The sequence below is a fragment of the Cnephaeus nilssonii genome (genome assembly GCF_951640355.1).
Source record: "Cnephaeus nilssonii genome assembly, chromosome: 9".
In the NCBI taxonomy this organism is placed as follows: domain Eukaryota; kingdom Metazoa; phylum Chordata; class Mammalia; order Chiroptera; family Vespertilionidae; genus Cnephaeus; species Cnephaeus nilssonii.
This window is the reverse complement of record NC_137080.1, coordinates 91,799,930-91,818,648: the sequence shown is the minus strand read 5'-3', so window position 1 is coordinate 91,818,648 and position 18,719 is coordinate 91,799,930. Positions and strand designations below refer to the sequence as shown.

The 18,719-nt window shown below is 40.2% G+C and overlaps 1 protein-coding gene across 6 annotated transcripts in view; it reads right to left on the bottom strand.

Annotated features, from left to right (window-relative positions):
• The window catches only part of FKBP5 (FKBP prolyl isomerase 5), a 116,368-nt gene that overhangs the window by 34,969 nt on the left and 62,680 nt on the right, over nt 1–18,719 (bottom strand). For 4 of the 6 annotated variants that reach the window (XM_079781538.1, XM_079781536.1, XM_079781539.1 and 1 more), the window contains one exon: nt 15,519–15,663. In XM_079781538.1, the coding sequence (XP_079637664.1) occupies nt 15,519–15,663 (145 nt within the window). Of the gene's footprint in view, nt 1–6,933; nt 7,052–8,012; nt 8,193–15,518; nt 15,664–18,719 lie in introns of those variants that run through there. The other 2 variants (XM_079781540.1, XM_079781541.1) reach the window with 2 other exon arrangements.

The window sequence follows — 18,719 nt, the reverse complement described above, 5'->3', positions numbered from 1 at the left end:
ACTTACAATGGGGTTATGTATGGATAAATCCATTGTAAGCTGAAAATATGTCGAAATGCATGTAATGCACCTAACCTACAAAATATCACAGCCTAGACCAGCCCATTTCTGCTGATTGCGTAATGCCTCTCTACATTGTAAGAAATTGTAAGGCAAACCTGGGTAAGTCAAGGACCATCGTATCTTGATCTTTCTCTGTCAACAGAAAGGAGGATATGCATTTCAGAGGTCCAAGTGCAACCTGCTTGAGCCTCAAACTGCCTGGCTCTCAATACCAAGTCTGCCCCTTACTTGTGCAAGTTATTTAATTTCTGGGCCTCATTTTCCTCATCTTCAAAATAATAACAGATGCTAATACCTGCCATAATAATAGTAATACCTGCCATAAAGCTATTATAAGAATTATCAAATATGTCAAATGCATGGCAAAGTGCATATAATGTGCACTTAATAAAGGGTAACATCATTACCACTGTCGTGAATACAAACAGACCAACCTTGTTCTCAATGACTGCAGTGCTTCAGTCACTCTCCTATTGGGAAACACAGAACCAGCAGTACTCTGATAAGGACATTTGTCCATATGTGTTTGCCTACTTTGTGCAAGTTTATTTGGAGAGTAAATGCCTAGAAGTACAAAGGTTATGTGTATTTTCAATTTGACAGATATTGCTCAACTGCCCTTCTAAAATGGCTACATCAATTTATACATGCACACATGGTTCTACTGTGAAAATAGCCCAAACCATCAAAAGCAATGTAAAGGCTGCTGCAACAGGCTGCTTTCCTGCCACTGATGCTTTTCAAAGACTTCTATGTCTTAGCATGGGCCACTGAGAACACTGTTTTAAAACTATGAATTGGTATTTTGAGACAAATACCTTACAAGGTCCTTCAGAAAATCTTTATATTGTGGGGGTTCTACCGTACATTTGTTCAAGACATTTAGCCAGTTAACTGAGGAGCAAACGTCTTTCTAGGCACTAATACTTAAGTGGCCATTCCTTCCTTCCTTCTAAGGAACATGCAATGTCGTGTGGCCAGTGGAGGAGAAAGATACTTGTACTGTTTTTTTCTCCTCCTTTCAAAAACAAAGTGGTGGTAAACACTGAAACAGCGTATAAACAAGGGGCATTTGCCTTGGGGTAAGGGTTGGTGTACTCAGCAAAAGCTTAACTCATAGATGGTATGAATGCTAGGCCTTAAGGCTGGAAACAACCTGTCAATTTAATCCACAGGGGCCCCAAGCTAAATAAGTCATGCCTGTGCCTTTGCTTTCTTTCTCATCTGAGAACATTAAAACTTCTTGTACTGAATAAAACACACAGAGGGAAGAGCCAGAATGATATGGACACAGGTGTTTTTAAAATGACCAACACTGGGACTCTTTTCATAAAAAGCATTTCCCCAACATAAAAAAATAGCACATACTCATTATACAATTCGTGGAAAGTATAAAAAAACATAAATACAATAAAAAACCTCTGAAACCTTGGCATTTAGGGTAAACTGTCCATTTATTGGTTTATTTCCTTCAAATTGTACAGGGCAGGGCAAGAGTGGGTTTGCAGTTTTGAGCATGCAAAACAAAGCCTATTCTTATATTATTGTTGTATTATTTTCCATACAAACAACTATAAACCTACTTTTGCCCCACCCTGTATATGTAGACTTTGCATAGTAAATATTTTTTAAATGTCTTTATTGATTTGTGAGAGAGAAAGGAAGAGGGAGATAGAAACATCAACGATGAGAGAGTATCATTGATTGCCTCCTGCATGCCCCACACTGGGGATCAAGCTCACAACCCAGGCATGTGCCCTGATTGGGAATTGAACCGTGACCTCCTGGTCCATGGGTGAATGCTCAACCTCACAGAACCACACTGGCCAGGCAATACATTTTTACATTCTTAAAATCCTGGTCATAGTGTATTTCGTTTTGTAGTTTGCTCCTTATATTTCATACTAGAGGCCCAAAGCATGAAATTCATGCACTGGGCGGAGGAGGAGGGGTGGGGAGTGTCCCTCAGCCCAGCCTGCACCCTCTCTAATCTAGGACCCCTCAGGGGATGCCCGACTGCTGGCTCCCAACCGCACACCTGCCTGCCAGCCTGATCACCCCCTAACCACTCCCCTGCCAGCCTGATTGACGCCTAACTGCTCCCCTGCTGGCCCGATTGCCCCCAACTGCCCTCCCCTGCTGGCCTGGTAACCCCCAACTGCTCTCCCCTGTGGCGGCCATCTTTGACCACATGGGGGCGGCCATCTTGTGCAAGGGCATGAGGGTCAATTTGCATATTACCTCTTTATTATATAGGATTATATGAGCTGGTGGTGTTAAGTGGTTACAATGTTGGCCAGCGCACCAAAGGGACTCAGGTTCAATTCCTAGTCAAGGGCATATACCTGGGTTGCGGGTTAGATCCCTGGCCCCAGTCAGAGTGTGTGTATGAGGCAACCAATCAATGTGTCTCTCTCACATCACTTTCTCTCTCTCTTCCCATCCCTTCAACTTTCTCTAAAAAAAAAAAAAAAAAAAAATTCCCAACATGTCCCATGCCTTCCCACACCCTACCGCCCAGAGCTGTCAGCCTGTTCTTTATCTATGAGTATGTCTCTATTTTGATTGTTAGTTCATGAAAACATGATTTTTAATAACTATACACTATTTTACCTTTTGGATATACCATAATTTCATTACTCCCACTAATAAACATATAGGTTGTTTGTATTTATTTTTTACTGTTATAAAGTTTTTTTTTTAAACTAAACTGCTTGCTTCCCTCTTTCTTTCTTTTTTTAAAAATATATTTTATTGATTTTTTACAGAGAGGAAGGGAGAGGGATAGAGAGCTAGAAACATCGATGAGAGAGAAACATCGACCAGCTGCCTCCTGCACACCCCCCACTGGGGATGTGCCCGCAACCAAGGTACATGCCCTTGACCGGAATTGAACCCGGGACCTTTCAGTCCGCAGGCCGACGCTCTATCCACTGAGCCAAACCGGTTTCGGCGCTGTTATAAAGTTTTAGTGAACAATTTTTGACCTAAATCTTCACATGACTTTTTTTGCATTGGTAAACATTCTTACCTGACACAATCAGGACTATGATGAGTAGGTTAATTAATTAATTTTTTAAATAATTTTTTAATTTTTCAGTTACAGTTGACATAGATTAGTCTCACGTGTACAACTTAGTGATTAGACATTTAAAATATATTTTTTAATTGATTTCAGAGAGGAAGAGAGGGCAAGAGAGATAGAAACATCAATGATGAGAATCATTGATTGGCTTCCTCCTGCATGCCCCCCACCGGGCCCAACATGGGCTCTGACAGAGAATTGAACCGTGACCTTCTGGTTCATAGGTTGACACTCAACCATTGAGCTACGCCAGCCGGGCTGATTAAACATTTATATAACTTAAAAAGTGATCCCTGATAAGTCTAGTACCTATCAGACACCATACATAGTTATTATATTATTAACTATATTCCCTATGCTGTACTTTACATCCCAGAAACTGTTTTTATAGCTGGCAATGCTAATCCTAACTCTAACCTTGCCCCCTTTTCACCCATCTCCCCAAACCTGTCTTCCATCTGGCAACCATCAAAATGTTCTCTGTATCTGAGTTTGTTTCTCTGTTGTTTGTTCACTTATTTTGTTTTTAAAGTTCCACTTATATAAGTGAAATCATATGGCATTTGTGTTTCTCTGACTTTTAACATAATACTTTCTAGGTCCATCCATGTTACAGATGGCAAGATTTCATTCTTTTTATGGCTGAATCATATTCCGTTATATATATGTACCATCTCTTTATCCATTCATCTATCGATGGATATTTAGTTTGCTTCCATATCTTGGATATTTAAGTGATGTTGCAATGAACATAGGGATGCATATGTCTTTTCAAATTAGTGTTTTGGGAAATACCCAGAAGTGGAATTGCTGGGTCCTTCTTTGTCTCTTGATATATAACCTTTGTTTGCTTTAAAGTCTATTTTGTCTGGTGTAAGTATTGCTACCCCAAATTTTTTGTTTTGTTTCCATTTTCATAAAATATGTTTTTCTATCCCTTTACTTCCAGTCTAATTGTGTCTTTTGATCTGAAGTAAGTCTCTTGTAGGCAACATGTTGATGGACCTTTTCTTTAAAAAAATATGTTTTTATTGCTTTTTAGAAAGATAGGAAAAGAGAGGGATAGAGAGAAACATCGTTGATCAGCTGCCTCCTACATGTCCCCTACTGGGGATTGAGCCCACAACTGGGCATGTGCCCTGACCAGGAATCAAACCGACCTTTCAGTGTACAGGATGACGTCCAAACAACTGAGCTACACAGGCCAGGTTGCTATCTCCTCTTTTATGTTTTCTATCTCTTTGTTAAAGTTCTCACTGAGTTCAATGAGCATCCGTATAATCAATATTTTGAACTGCACATCTGGTAAATTGCTTGTCTCTCTCGTTCAGTTCTTTTTCTGGAGTTTTGTTCTGTTCTTTCACTTGGAACATATTTGTCTCCTCATTTTGACAGCCTCCCTGTATTTGTTTCTCTTTTGGGTGAGCTGCTCTATCTCCTGGTCTTAGTAATAGGTGCCAGGTGCAGTCTCCTTAGTCATCTGAACTGGGTGCTCCAGGTGTACCCTTGTGTATTGTTAGCACATCAAGGAAGGAGTAACCCTCAGGCTGATTGGCTGTGAGGACTGGCCTTGACTATAGCAGAGGAGCTGCTGTGCGGGGCCTAACGCCACAGAACATCATTCACTTTAGCAGGGCATGGATGCTTGCTGAGTCAGCCTTTTGGTATGTCATTTGTGAAGGTGGTTGGGTTGTGCTCTGGTGTGGTATAAAGCTGGCCACTGGGTGTGCTGACTCTGGGACCACTTGGAAAATACAGGTCAAGGTCAGCCACTGCCTATGCCCTGGGGCACTTGTATGAGCTACAAAGTTATCTGCAGATGACTGCTACTTGTGTTGGGCTTGGAGGTGCCTGGGAGAGGCTAAGCTGTGAACTAAGACCTGCTGCACTAGTGCTAGGCTTGGTAAATTGCTTGTCTCTCTCGTTCAGTTCTTTTTCTGGAGTTTTGTTCTGTTCTTTCACTTGGAACATATTTGTCTCCTCATTTTGACAGCCTCCCTGTATTTGTTTAGCAAAAAATATGGGGCACACAGAGGCCAGATGCTGCTTGTATGGGGTCTGTGAACCTTTGACAGATTTTGGGAAAGCCTGCCAGTATGGAAAAGCCACTGGAACCAGCTTGGGTGGGCCTGAATGTTGAGTGGGGTGGGGTCTCAGAGAATCAATCACCAGGGCAGGGCAAACAGTATTAGGTATTTTGAGACTCAAGACAAGATATAGTGCCCCACTGTGCCTGCAGGGGGACTTAGCAAAGGAACAATGACTTCTGCCAGTACTTCTGTCTGGGAGAAAGCTGCCCCCCAGCTCTAGCCCTTGCCTCAAGGCCAGACAATTCAGTTCCTCCCTGTATGTCCCTGGCACCTTTCACATTGCTGCCTCAACTCTGGAGCTCAGAGCAAGTGAGCCCAAGTAAGCCTGTGCACTGGGTCTCCAGTAGCTTTTTGTCTCCCTCAGTCATAATCCTCACCCATTTCCACAGCCAGAAGTTACAGGGACTTCTCTTCCCAGCACTGAAACCCAGGGCTGAGACTCCTTGCTCCTCAGAGGGGACGACCTCACCAACTGAGATTTCCCTCCTGATTTTTAACCGCCACATGTGGGTGTGGGCCAAGCTTGTTCAGTGTCTCCACCTCTCCTAATCTCAATGTGATTTCCTTCTTTATATTCTTAGTTGTAGGATTTCTATTCAGCTAGATTTTATGCGGTTCTCAATGATGGTTGCTCTGTAGTTTGGTTGTAATTTTGATGTGGTTGAAGGAGAAGGCGAGCATAGCGTTTACCTATGATGTCATTTTCACATCTGTATTATTATTATTATTTTTTTTTAAATTAATATATTTTATTGATTTTTTACAGAGAGGAAGAGAGAGGGATAGAGAGTTAGAAACATCCATGAGAGAGAAACATCGATCAGCTGCCTCTTGCACACCCCCTACTGGGGATGTGCCCGCAACCAAGGTACATGCCCTTGACAGGAATCGAACCTGGGACCCTTGAGTCCGCAGGCCGACGCTCTATCCACTGAGCCAAACCGGTTTCGGCATGTATTATTATTTTTAAATATATTTTTATTGATTTCAGAGAGGAATGGAGAGGGAGAGATAGAAACATCAATGATGAGAGAGAATCATTGATCGGCCACCTCCTGCACACCCCCTACTGGGGATCAAGCCCACAACCAGGCATGTACCCTTGACCGGAATCGAACTGAAGCTCTATCCACTAAGCCAAACTGACTAGGGTTGTATTATTATTAATTAAAAAATTATTAGTGTATCATGCCACAAACACTTGTTTCCACTTAGTTGCAGAAAAAGTCAGCAGAAAAAAGAAACACTAGCTAGCAGAGAAGGTTGGACCCACTCAACTCACAATCTCATTTTAGTGAGAGGTAAGGTGTGATGCTCAAAATCTGCTGGTAGTCCTGGATCCTATTTCTTCTGCAAAGGATTCCCTACATAGGAGGCATAGTACTCTTACTCCATGACTTCTAAGAAAGAAAATGCAAACTCACTGAGTCAGTATTAAAGCTTGTGTCTTGACATTCTTTGGGTACTGCCTGGTCTGCTTTTATTGTTCCACTTGATGCTTTTAAAGTGACAGTGAGCTTTTATACTCTCATGGATGATGTCAGGTATCTATCTAAAGATTTATAGCTTGACCAGAAGTCAAAAGGGTAGGTTAATTTAAGACGTTTCTTTAAATGAAGAATCATAAAAAAAGAACATACACATACCTCAAACATTTTTAACTTAAAACATATTAAAGTACATTAATGCACTAACCTTGTGTTAGAAGGCCAAGGCCTTGTCTCTGAGTGTGGCTCCAATGATAAGAGTTCCACATCCTCTTTACTAGATAAATTACACATGGTATTCCATTTGTAATTTACAATGTGGGTTTCTTTGAAGTGGAATAAGAACCAGAAGACACATCAGCAATCAGTATGCAGAATCCTTCTGATAAAAAACATATTCTCAATGGCCTCTATTTCGCTTTTTACCCACCCCTAATTCAATAGCCATTTAAAAAAAAATGCTGTTAGCAATTCACCTTACTAAGTCTTTCCAAAAATATTCAACTTACGTTTTCAAAGAATTCATCTTTTTTATACTAACTTCAATGTTTTACATGCTATCTAATAAAATTATATAATTACATAAAGTACAATAGATATAAACAGGTTTCAACTGATTCTTATCAACAATCTGAGAAAGAAAAACCAGCCCTGAATATCTGGAAACTGCTTGACACAGCTAGGCCTCAGTGATGTCTGAAGCTGGCTTGGGGCACACAACAAGGCCATGTTATTCTCCTGCTGGACATAAACAATCTCACAAAATATCAACATCAGACAAGGTCACTCTGAGACCATGAGAAAGTGAGACAAAACAAGAAACACTTCAAAATTTTGTCTGAATATGGACAAAAAACAAGGTCACTGTGAAACCTACAGAATATCAAACATCCCCCTCTCATGGCTAACATGGGACTGCTACTCCCTGGCAGGTGTAGCTTTCATCTCATGCTAGTCAGCCCTCCCAAATAAGATTTATTTAGATATGCAAAGAATTGCCCCACAGTCTAATAATATCCAATCCAAAGCAAAGCCCCTCTTCCTCAAACCCTTCCCCAAATTACCTAATACAAACCCAAATCATGTAAGTCCTTATGAATATTCTTACTGAGACACCCCATAGTGTGCACACTCCCTTCCTACAATGAATAATGAGCCCAGCTTGTTCAACTACAGCTGTGTTCCTACTGGTCTGCTACTGGAGGCACTGACCAGGCCAGTCAACTGGCTAAAGCAGAATGTTGGACCACAGAACAGAAAACCAACAGTATCACTTAGGATATTTACCAACAAATGAAGAGCATCAGTTAATCTGGAGCTGGTTAAGCAAGCTTCTACCACAGTTCCTTAAGTTCATTTCCTAGAAGTAGAATTACTGGATCAAAGCAAAACATTTTAAGATTCTTGATCTTGGGGCTTCCAGTCAAGATGGTGGAATAGGGAAATGTATGCAGTCCTCGCATCCACCTACAACCACATCAAAATTACAACTAAACTACAGAACCACCATCATTCAGAACCACCTGAAATCTAACTGAATAGAAGTCCTACAACTAAGGATATACAGAGGAAGTCACATCAAGACTGTTAGGAGGGGTGGAGACACTGAATGAGCTGATCCCACACCCACATGTGGCAGATAAAAATCGGAAGGGAAATCTTGTCCACAGAGGAGCAAGGAGTCCCAGCCCCACACCAGGCTCTCCAGCCCAAGGATACAGTTCTAGGAAGAGAAGTCCCCGTGACTTCTGACTGTGAAAACCATTGGAGATTGTGGCTGAAGTACAATTAGGCTCAGGCACCAGAGTCCCGATGAAGTGAATGCTACTCCTTGGAGTTGCCCCTGCACCATGGGGTGGCTCTTTCATGGTGATCGTGATGGCCAGTCCTTGAAGGGATCAGCCTGGGGGTAAATCCCTCTGATTGACATGCCAATAGCAATTAAGGCTCAACTATAAAAAACAAAACAGCCCAGTTGGTTTGGCTCAGTGGAGGGTGCACACAGTCCACATGAGGGGGAGGCACACCTAGAACACCCAGCTCAGGTGACCAGTGAGGATCTACAGGACACCTGCTACATAAGGCTAGTCTACCAAGACCAAGAGACATAGCAGCTCTAGCTAATACACAGAAACAAACAGAGAGGCAGCCAAAATGAGGAGAAAAAGAAAGACGTCCCAAATGAAAGAGCAGAACAAAACTCCAAAAAAAGTGGAGACAAGCAATCTATCAGATGCAGAATTCAAAACATTGGTTATAAGGATGCTCAATGAACTCAGTGAAAACTTTAACAAAGAGGCAGGAAACATAAAAAAGGAGAGATTTGAAAAAGGAGGAAGGACCATGTCTTTTTTTCACCTAGTTAATGTCCTCAAAGTTCATCAGTATTGTCACGTGTCAGAATTTCCCTTTTTAAAGGATGAATAATATTCTATTGCATGTATAAGACATTTTGTTTATCCACTACCTGTAGGTAAACACTTGGGTTGCTTCCACCTTTTGGTTAATAATAATTCTGCTATGAACGTGAGTACACAAATACCTCTTGAGACACTTTCAGTTATTTTGGGTATATACCCAGAAGCAAAACTACTGGGGTATATGGTAGTACTATTTTTAATTTTTTGAGGAACATTTTCCTTAGTGACTGCACCAGTTTACAGTGCACAAGGATTTCAATTTCTCCACAACTTTGTCAACGGTTTTTAAAACGTATTTTTATTTATTTCAAAGAGGGAGAGTGGAAAGACAGAAACATCAATGATGAGAGAGAATCATTGATCAGCTGCCTCCTGCACACTCCCCACTGGGGATCAAGCCCGCAACCTAGGCATGTGCCCTTGACCAGAATCGAACCTCAGTCCGCAGGCCGACGCTTTATCCACTGAGCCAAACCAACTGGGCTGTTTTGTTTTTTATAGTAGCCATCCCGATTGATGTGAGGTGATATCTCATTGTGGTTTTGATTTTCATTTCCCCAATGATTAGTGGTGTTGAGCATATTTTCATATACATGTAGGTCATTTATATATCTTTGCTGGAGAAATGTCTAAGTCCATTCCCTTTTAAAATCAGATTATTTGGGGTGTTTTGGTTGTTGAATTATAGGTCTTTATGTACTGTGGATATTAACCCCCTATTTGCAAGTATTTTCTCCCATCTTATACCTTGTCTTTTCACTCTGTTCCTGTATCCTCTGATGCACAGAAGTTTTAAATTTTGATATAGTATAATGTATGTATTTTTTACTTTTGTTGCCTGTGCTGCTTCTGGTGACACAGCCAGAAATCACTGCCAAATCCAGTATCATGAAACTTTTCCTCTATGGTTTCTTATAAGAAAATACAGTTTTAGGTCTTATAATATTTAGATCTTTGATCAATTTTGAGTTATTTGTATATGGTATAAATTTAGGGTCCAACTTCATTTTTTGCATGTGAATATCTAGTTTGGGAAAACATTTGTTGAAAAAGCTGTCCTTTTCCCATTCAATGGTCTTTGTACCCTTGATTAAAATTATTGATTATATAACTTTTAAATGTATGTTTGCATTTGAAATATAAGCATACTTCACAACACTCCAGGATGAAATCTGTACCGTATTATACAAAAAACACACACACTTTTTCATATGGGAGTAGAAAAGTTCGAGAAGCAAGAAAATATTTTAATTGTAAAAAGTTTTTCTTTAAAATATAAAAGCTAATAAATATTTAAATATGAGGTTAATCATTAATGAGTTTCAGATAATTAAAAATACATCTGATTCACGCTTGCTGTACTTTCTTTGAAGGATTTCCAGGATGTATTACCAACTTCTGATCTGCAATATTTTGCAACTATACAGTGTAGGGCTAAAGTAGGTTTACAGTTGTGAGCACACAAATACAAAGTTTATTCTTGTATTATTATTTATTAATTATCAGATTGTTTTCCATATGAATAACTGTAAACCTACTTTGCCCCACCCTGTATTTTGCATGTTTTTATAAATAAGCTCTTACAATTCTATTTTAAATACTGAACTCACAATAAAATCCTCAACTTAGCACGACTTTCCATCCAACTATTTACTTCTATTTATTTCCTTGGGAGAGTAAGTACAATATAAGGGATCAAGAGAGTTCAATATACAATATGTATGCTATAGTCCATTTATATCATTTGTCTTCATTTTGATGAAGTAGCTACTGCTATAGCATCCTATCTAATAAAAGAGCAATATGCCAATTAACCATCACTCAGCTATACCCACAAGCCACACCCACCAGCCAATCAGGAGCGAGTATGCAAATTAACCCAATCAAGATGGCTGAGGCCACAGAGTGAGCAGGAGGCTTGGGTTTCCCCAGCATTGGAGGAAGCCAAGCTTTCCACACACCCTGGCCAGCCCAGGCCTCCACTCAAGGCTACAAAGTTTCAATTATAGAAGATAAATAAATCCCAACAAAAATGGCAGCAGCCACAGAGCTGGAGAGAGCAGGAGGCTTGAGTTGCCCCTGGTGATGGAGGAAGCCAAGCTTTCCTCACACCCTGGCCTGCCTTGGCCTCCGCTCAAGGCTACAAAGTTTCAATTATAGAAGATAAATAAATCCCATATACCAGGGCCTCCGCTTGGGCCTCCGGGGGGCGTGGTTGGCCTGCAAACCACCACAGGCCCCTCACCCAGGCCGCCCCATGCCCCAAGGGAACCCCCACCCTGATCCAGGACACCCTTCAGGGCAAACCAGCTGGCCCCCACCCGTGCACCAGGCCTCTATCCTATCTAATAAAAGAGTAATATGCAAATTGACCATCACTCCAACACACAAGATGGCTGCCCCCATGTGGTCCAAGATGGCTGCCCCCATGTAGACACAAGATGGCCACCACAAGATGGCCAGCAGGGGCGGGCAGTTGGGAGGGACCAGGCCTGCAAAGGAGGGCAGTTGGGGGCAATCAAGCCTGCAGGAGAGGGCAATTAGGGGTGACCAGGCCAGCAGAGGAGGGAAGTTGGGGGCGACCAGGCCTGCAGGGAAGGGCAGTTGGGGGGTACCCAGGCCTGCAGGGGAGAGCAGTTGGGGGGGACCAGGCCTGCAGGGGAGGGCAGTTAGGGGTGACCAGGCCTGCAGGGGAGGGCAGTTAGGGGTGACCAGGCCTGCAGGGGAGGGTAGTTAGGGGCAAACAGGCTGGCAGGGGAGCAGTTAGACATCAATCAGGCTGGCAGGGGAGTGGTTATGGGGTGATCAGGCTGGCAGGCAGAAGCGGTTAGGGGCAATCAGGAAGGCAGGCAGGTGAGCAGTTGGGAGCCAGCAGTCCTGGATTGTGAGAGGGATCCCAGATTGGAGAGGGTGCAGGCTGGGCTGAGGGACACACACCCCCGTGCATGAATTTCGTGCACTGGGCCTCTAGTATAAATATAACACTGTCTAACCAATGTTTCTTGTTTTATACAGGTAACTGAACACATTATGTTACACAAGTTTTACCAAAAGTATATTGCTCTATTATCATATTTCTAATTATCATTTTAAGGGAGCTTCTAAAGGCTCTGTCATTTGCTTGGTTTTAGTTATTAACAGTTTTTATTCCTGTATTCTTTGCAGAAAGTACAAAAATGGAATTGTAGGCTCAGGATTAATCTTAAAGCTCTTCTACATTTTATAAGATCAGGAAAGAAGGTTAGGTGGCTTATTCATGTTAACATACCAGAATGAAGAGCGAAGAGAGGAACCCTGGCTGCCCAACACCCAGCTGGATGCTCTCCCCATGAGAGATGCTGTCTCTAAATAGTTATGTTGCAGGTACCATGTCACTGAAAGTTATCTCTCTTCTCTCTGCTCAAAATTATAGGAAACGTAAAAGACTTCTTCATCATAGAGTGTTCTACTGAGAATATCTGGATAGAGAAGGTGGCAGTATAAATTCTCAGCAAGTCTTAAGTCTACTTGCAAAGATAATTGCCAAGAGAAGACTTATCTCAAATCCATCAACTTCTTCCAGACAGAAATTCAAAGGGTAGAGTAAAATTTGGGCAGTGGGAACAAAGAGGTCTGCCATGGCCATTTACTCTGAGTTCATCTAAATTAAATAATGTCATAGCCATACTGATGGCCCTTGAGCTTCACATCCCTAAATCAACAAAAATGGAAAAAATTCTCATTTAACTGCCATTATTATCTGCTACATTAAGGAAAATAATCTTAATTGCTGTTTTTTTTTTTTAAAGAAACATGTTGTTATTGATTTTAGAGAGAGAGGAAGGGAAAAGGAGAGAAAAACTGATGTGAGAAAGAAACTTTGATTGGCTGCCTCCCAGGGACCAAACTGGTAACCTGGGCATATGCCCAAAATGGGAATCTAACCAGCGCCCTTTCAGTGCATGGGACAATGCTCAACCACTGAGCCACACCAGCCAGGGCTGACTGCTATCATATTGAAACACAAGATTAATCTCACATGAGCCATTAAGTCATGAAGGACCCAAAGGAGAAGTGGGCAGTGGCACAGCCAGCACTAGGGCCTGGAAAGAGAACAGCTGGACAGAAAGCAGAAGGCACCATGACAACTAACATCTATAAGTACCGGGAAGACAGAGTGACAGAAAGGCGGGAAGAGTTAAACTCCTTAGTTCCTCACTTGCTGCTTCCTTTCCCAGATCACTGCTTAGTTAACAATTCAACTAAGTTGTAGAGGCAGAAAAAGAAAGAAATTATAGTAAACACTGAGTTGGGGGAAAACAGTGGTTATTAACCTTTTTTATTCTCAGGATCCCTTGACATCTTAAAAATTGAGGACCCCCAAAATTCACTTATATACCTATAGATAGTTACAATATTAAAGATAAAAATAATTACATACAATTCATTTAAAAATAAAAATAATCTCATTATATTAATATACTTATTTTTGTGAAAATATTATATTTTCCAAAAAAATAATTAGTGAGGAGTGTGACATTGTTTTGTGATTTTACAAATGTAAAATATGTCTGACTTCAACTAAGCACAGCTGGTGTGGCTCAGTGATTGAGCATTCCCCTATGAATGAACCAGGAAGTCACAGTTCAATTCCTGGTCAGGGCACATGCCTAGGTTGCAGGCTTGATCTCCAGTGTGGGGTGTGCAGGAGGCAGCTGAGAAATGATTCTCTCTCATCAATGTTTCTATCTCTCTATCCCTCTCCCTTCCTCTCTGAAATCAATAAAAATATATATAAAAAATAAAAAGACAACCAGATTCTCAAACCTATATTTATTTTTGTCTGTTGCAATTTTGATTGATGTACATGGCAAAAATATCCAAACTCACAAAGATAGATAGTTGAAAAGGTAAGAGTATTCTAATAGCCTTTCCAGGCTATTATGAAATGTAATCATACATTACTACATCAAAATTAGACAAATGGTAGCTTCATACACTTTAGTTGCAATGTAGAACCTGAAAACATATCAATGACTTTTTACCTTATACTACAGTAAATCCACTGGTCTAGTGTGCACAGTGAATGAATCTTTTACTCATGTATAACTTTATAATAGCTTGCATTGGTCATTGGGAAAGTGCTTGTTCACTGAGTCACACAGATTTTCCAAATGCGAACAGATTTCATCAGATAATAGTTTTTAAAGCACACACATTAACACCCACTGACCTCATCAGAAATCTTTTAGGCTTTGGGAAGCTGTCAAACTCAAAGTGGCACATACTAATGTCCAAACTGTAACCTTCACTTGAAAATTCAATGGTAACAAATACTGTCAGCTATTCTCCTTGAAGTGACAGGTTACTTCACTCATTTTCAAGAAAATATCTGCCTACTACGAATAATCAAGTCTGAACAATCATACTTTTTGCCCTTTCTAATAAAAATGATGTTTCATGGGGGGAAAAAAGCAGCTAGTACAGCTTTCCACTAAAGCCAGTGCACAGGTGTGTTTCCTTGAGAGCTATGAACTTGGTGTAGAGTGTGCTTTATATGTGCTTCCCTTTATCACAAAACAGCAAGACAATATGAAACTCAGGGATTAGGACTGAATAAAATTAGTATTTTATACACTATATCAAGGACATTCTTAAGTGAAACTGGCTTCCCTTTTTTTCTAACTTAAACAGTAAATGAGGGCAGTAAAGGACACATGACTGCTGGTGTTCTTTGGCTCCACAGTAAAAAGATAAATAATATTATGAAAATAATTTTGACATTATGGACCTCCTAAAAGGATCTCAAGAACACCCAAGGATCCAGGGGCCGTAATCTGAGAACTACTTTAAAATATCTTTTCTTTTGTGTACTGGCCAGGTGGTTTAGTTGGTTGAGTATCATCCTATACACCAAAGGGTTTGGATTCAACTCCCAGACAGGGAGGGTGCAGGAGACAATTGATCAATGTTTCTCTCTCACATTGATGTTTCACTCTTTCTGCCTCCCTCTATCTCTAAAATCAATTAAAAAAAAACATCTCTGAGCCCAGCTGGTGTGGCTCAGTGGTTGAGCATCGACCCATGAATCAGGAGATCATGGTTCGATTCCTGGTCAGGGCACATGCCCGGGTTACAGGCTCAATACCCACTAGGGGACGTGAAGGAGGCAGCCTATCAATGATTCTCTCTCGTCATTGATGTCTCTCTCTTTCTCTCCCTCTCCCTTCCTCTCTCTGAAATCAATAAGAACACATTAAAAAAAAAAAAGCATTCTTGGGTAAGGATTAAAAAAAAATCTTTTTACTTCTGGCGAAGATAGGTTCCACTAACTCCTATATAATATAAATAGCAAAAAATCTAAGCAAAACAAAACTCAAAAATACCCTCTTACCTTTGCCAAGATTAAAGACAAATGGTTCATTTCTATCATGACTGGAATCAAACTTCTTTCCATTTGACAATTTTCCATTGTAATGGACATAAACTTTATCTCCGATCATTGGTGTTTCCTCACTATTCCCCACTCTTTTGACAATCTAAAAAAGACAAATATCAAGAAAAAGAAGGTGGAACTTTTTTAACATCTAACCAGAGAATGAAAAGATTACAGACCATTTCATGTCACCCAGGCAGATTTGCAAATAATTACCTGTCTTTTCTAAATGCTCCCCTCCTACTTCTCTTAAAAACCTGCACTATTAGAAAATTGTCCTATTCTACTCTTAATCTTTAATACTATATTTAATCTTGTTAATAACATTGCTCCCTCAAAATAACTTACCAACAGATCCTGCTTCATTGGTTTAATGCTCCCCATGCTTTTACACTAAAATCTCTCAAAACACAGAGCTAGTCCATATACAAACTGAATTAGATAAAAAAGATTAGTAGACTTTCAAAAACATTCAAAAAGAAGCCTAAAGCAACATTCCAAAGGTGAGGTTTTATTTATTCCCTCCTTTGCTAAAAATATTAGCATCTGACTAGATTCTACTAGTTCGATTTAATTTCAAAAAGCCCAATTTCCTGGTGTAACAGGTTACCCTTCCTATTATTTGAATATTCAATGTATAAAAACACAGAGTGACTGCACAGTTTGATATAATACTGAATAATTTATTTTCTAGTAAAGGAAATGCCTAAAAAAAACCCTCCAAGCTGCAAAATATTTAGCTATTGTAAAATCCAGTTTACTTATTTTGTTCTTGGCAAAGCAAGCCACTAATGCAATTGGTCAGTCCTGGGAAAAGAAAATCAAATCCAGGCATGTTGTGGTGTAATTTATTATGTCAATCACCTATGCTAACATAATCATTTTATTAGAGGATGATAGCTAATGTCTCAAGAACATCGTTTTTGGGGAAGGGTCTGAATTCAATTATTACCCTAGACAGTTTGGGTCAGTGGATAGAGCATCAGCCCGAGGACTAAAGGGTTCTGGGTTTGATTCTGATCAAGGGCACATACCTTGGTTGCAGGTTCCCCGCACTGATCAGGGTGCATGCAGGAGGCAACCAACTGATGTGTCTCTTCACATAGATGTTTTTCTCTCCCCCTGCCTTTCCTTCCACTCTCTCTAAAAATCAATGGGGAAAAAAAGAGCATGGAGGTTCCTTAAAAAATTAAAAATAAAACTACCAGCAACCCCTTTTGTATATAAACCCAAAGTAAACAAAATCACTATCTTGTAAAGTTATCTGCACTCCCATGTTCATCGTAGCATTATTCACAACAGCCAAGCCTTGAAGTGTCCATGGCTGAATAAATAAAGAAGATGTGATACACACACACACACACACACACACACACACACACACACACACACGAATATAGTGTGCACATACAGAGGAATATTATTCAGCCACAAGAGAGAAGGAAATCATACCATTTGTGACAATATGGATGTATTTTGAGGGCATTATGCTAACTGAAGTAAGCCAGACAAAGGAAAACACAGTCATAGCCCTTACATGTTAAATTTAAAAAAGTTGAACTCACAGAAACAGCAAGTAAAATGGTGGTTGCCAAGGGCTAAAGGGTGGGGCATATGGTGAGATGTAAGTCAAAGCATATAAACTTTCAGATATAAGATGGGTAAATTCTGAGGATCTCATGTACAGCATGATGATAATTAACAACACTGTATTATATACCTGAAAGTTGTTAAGGTATTAGAACTTAAATGTTCTCACCACAAAAAAGAAAAAAAAAAGGTAATTATATGAGGTGATGGAGGTTTAACTAACCCTACTGTGATAATCATTTTGAAACATACAAATGTATCAAATCATCACATTCTACACCATAAATTTACATAATGTTATAGGTTAATTATATCAACAAAATTGGGGAAAATGATTATAATTAAAAAAATTAAATTAAGAGCTACTTAAAAAAACCATTACTGCCCTTCAAAGACTTCGTTTTGCTGTGGAAATCTGAAGTGATTCCACATATTGCTTGCTAGTGTGCACAGCTATCTAACTCCCTGGTAGCCATTCACCCCACCTGCCCAATTACTTGTTCACGTCCTGGAAATGCAGATTCAAAACTGGTTCAGGGGAAAATGTTTCAAAAAAAATTAACCTAAAAGAAATCACTTGATATTCTAGAAGTGCTCATGTTTATGAACTACATGCAGTATGTGGGAGCGTGAGTCCCACCCAGAGGGAATCTGCATTTCCAGGACTGTAAACCAGTAATTGGGCAGATGGTATGAATATGGTAGCTACCAGGAAGTCAGGTATTGTGGTATCACTTCAAGTTTCCACAGCAAGACAATCCTGTACCAAAATCTGGAGTTGCTCTAAAGCTACAATCTAATCTCAATTCATTTTAAAAAAACGTAAGGTCCACAATATTATTTTATGTTCTTTGTCCAATTACTGACTTCAGAGCTGCCTTGGTCTTTAAAAAAAAAATAAAAAAAAAAAAATATATATATATATATATATATAAAAATAAGAGAGATTACCATGGGCGTGGCACCGTACTAAATGCTTTATGTAATCCTGATAACCCTATGAGCTAGGTAGTATTATTATTCCCCATAAATAGGTTAACTAAACTGCCCTAGGTCACACAGTTAGTAGACCTATTCAATCTTAACAAAAGCCTGAGGCTCCAGACAGTAATAAATGATATGATTTTTAAAAATTTACAATCTCAAAATGTTTCTTACTAGCCTTACAAAACTAAAAATCTTATTAGTTTACTAGAGGCCCAGTGCACGGATTTGGTTGAAACTGGCTCTCTGACATCCCTCGAGGAGTCCCGGATTGTGAGAGGGCGCAGGCCAGGCCAAGGGACCCCACTGGTCATGCACCGAGCCTCTAGTATGCATATAAGATCTTTGGTTAATCTCTTCCCGCCCTCCCCCCTCCTCCCTTCCCTCTGAGATTCATCAGTCTGTTCCATATTTCTATGCCTGTGGTTTCCGCTCCTGTGTTGAGCATTTGCCCCCTGGTGGTCAGTGCGCATCATAGCTACCGGTCGGAACAGTCAGCTGGTCACTTAGGCTTTTATATCCTCTCTAATAAAATGGTGATATGCAAATTAACCATCACTCTGCTACATAAGCCACACCCAACAG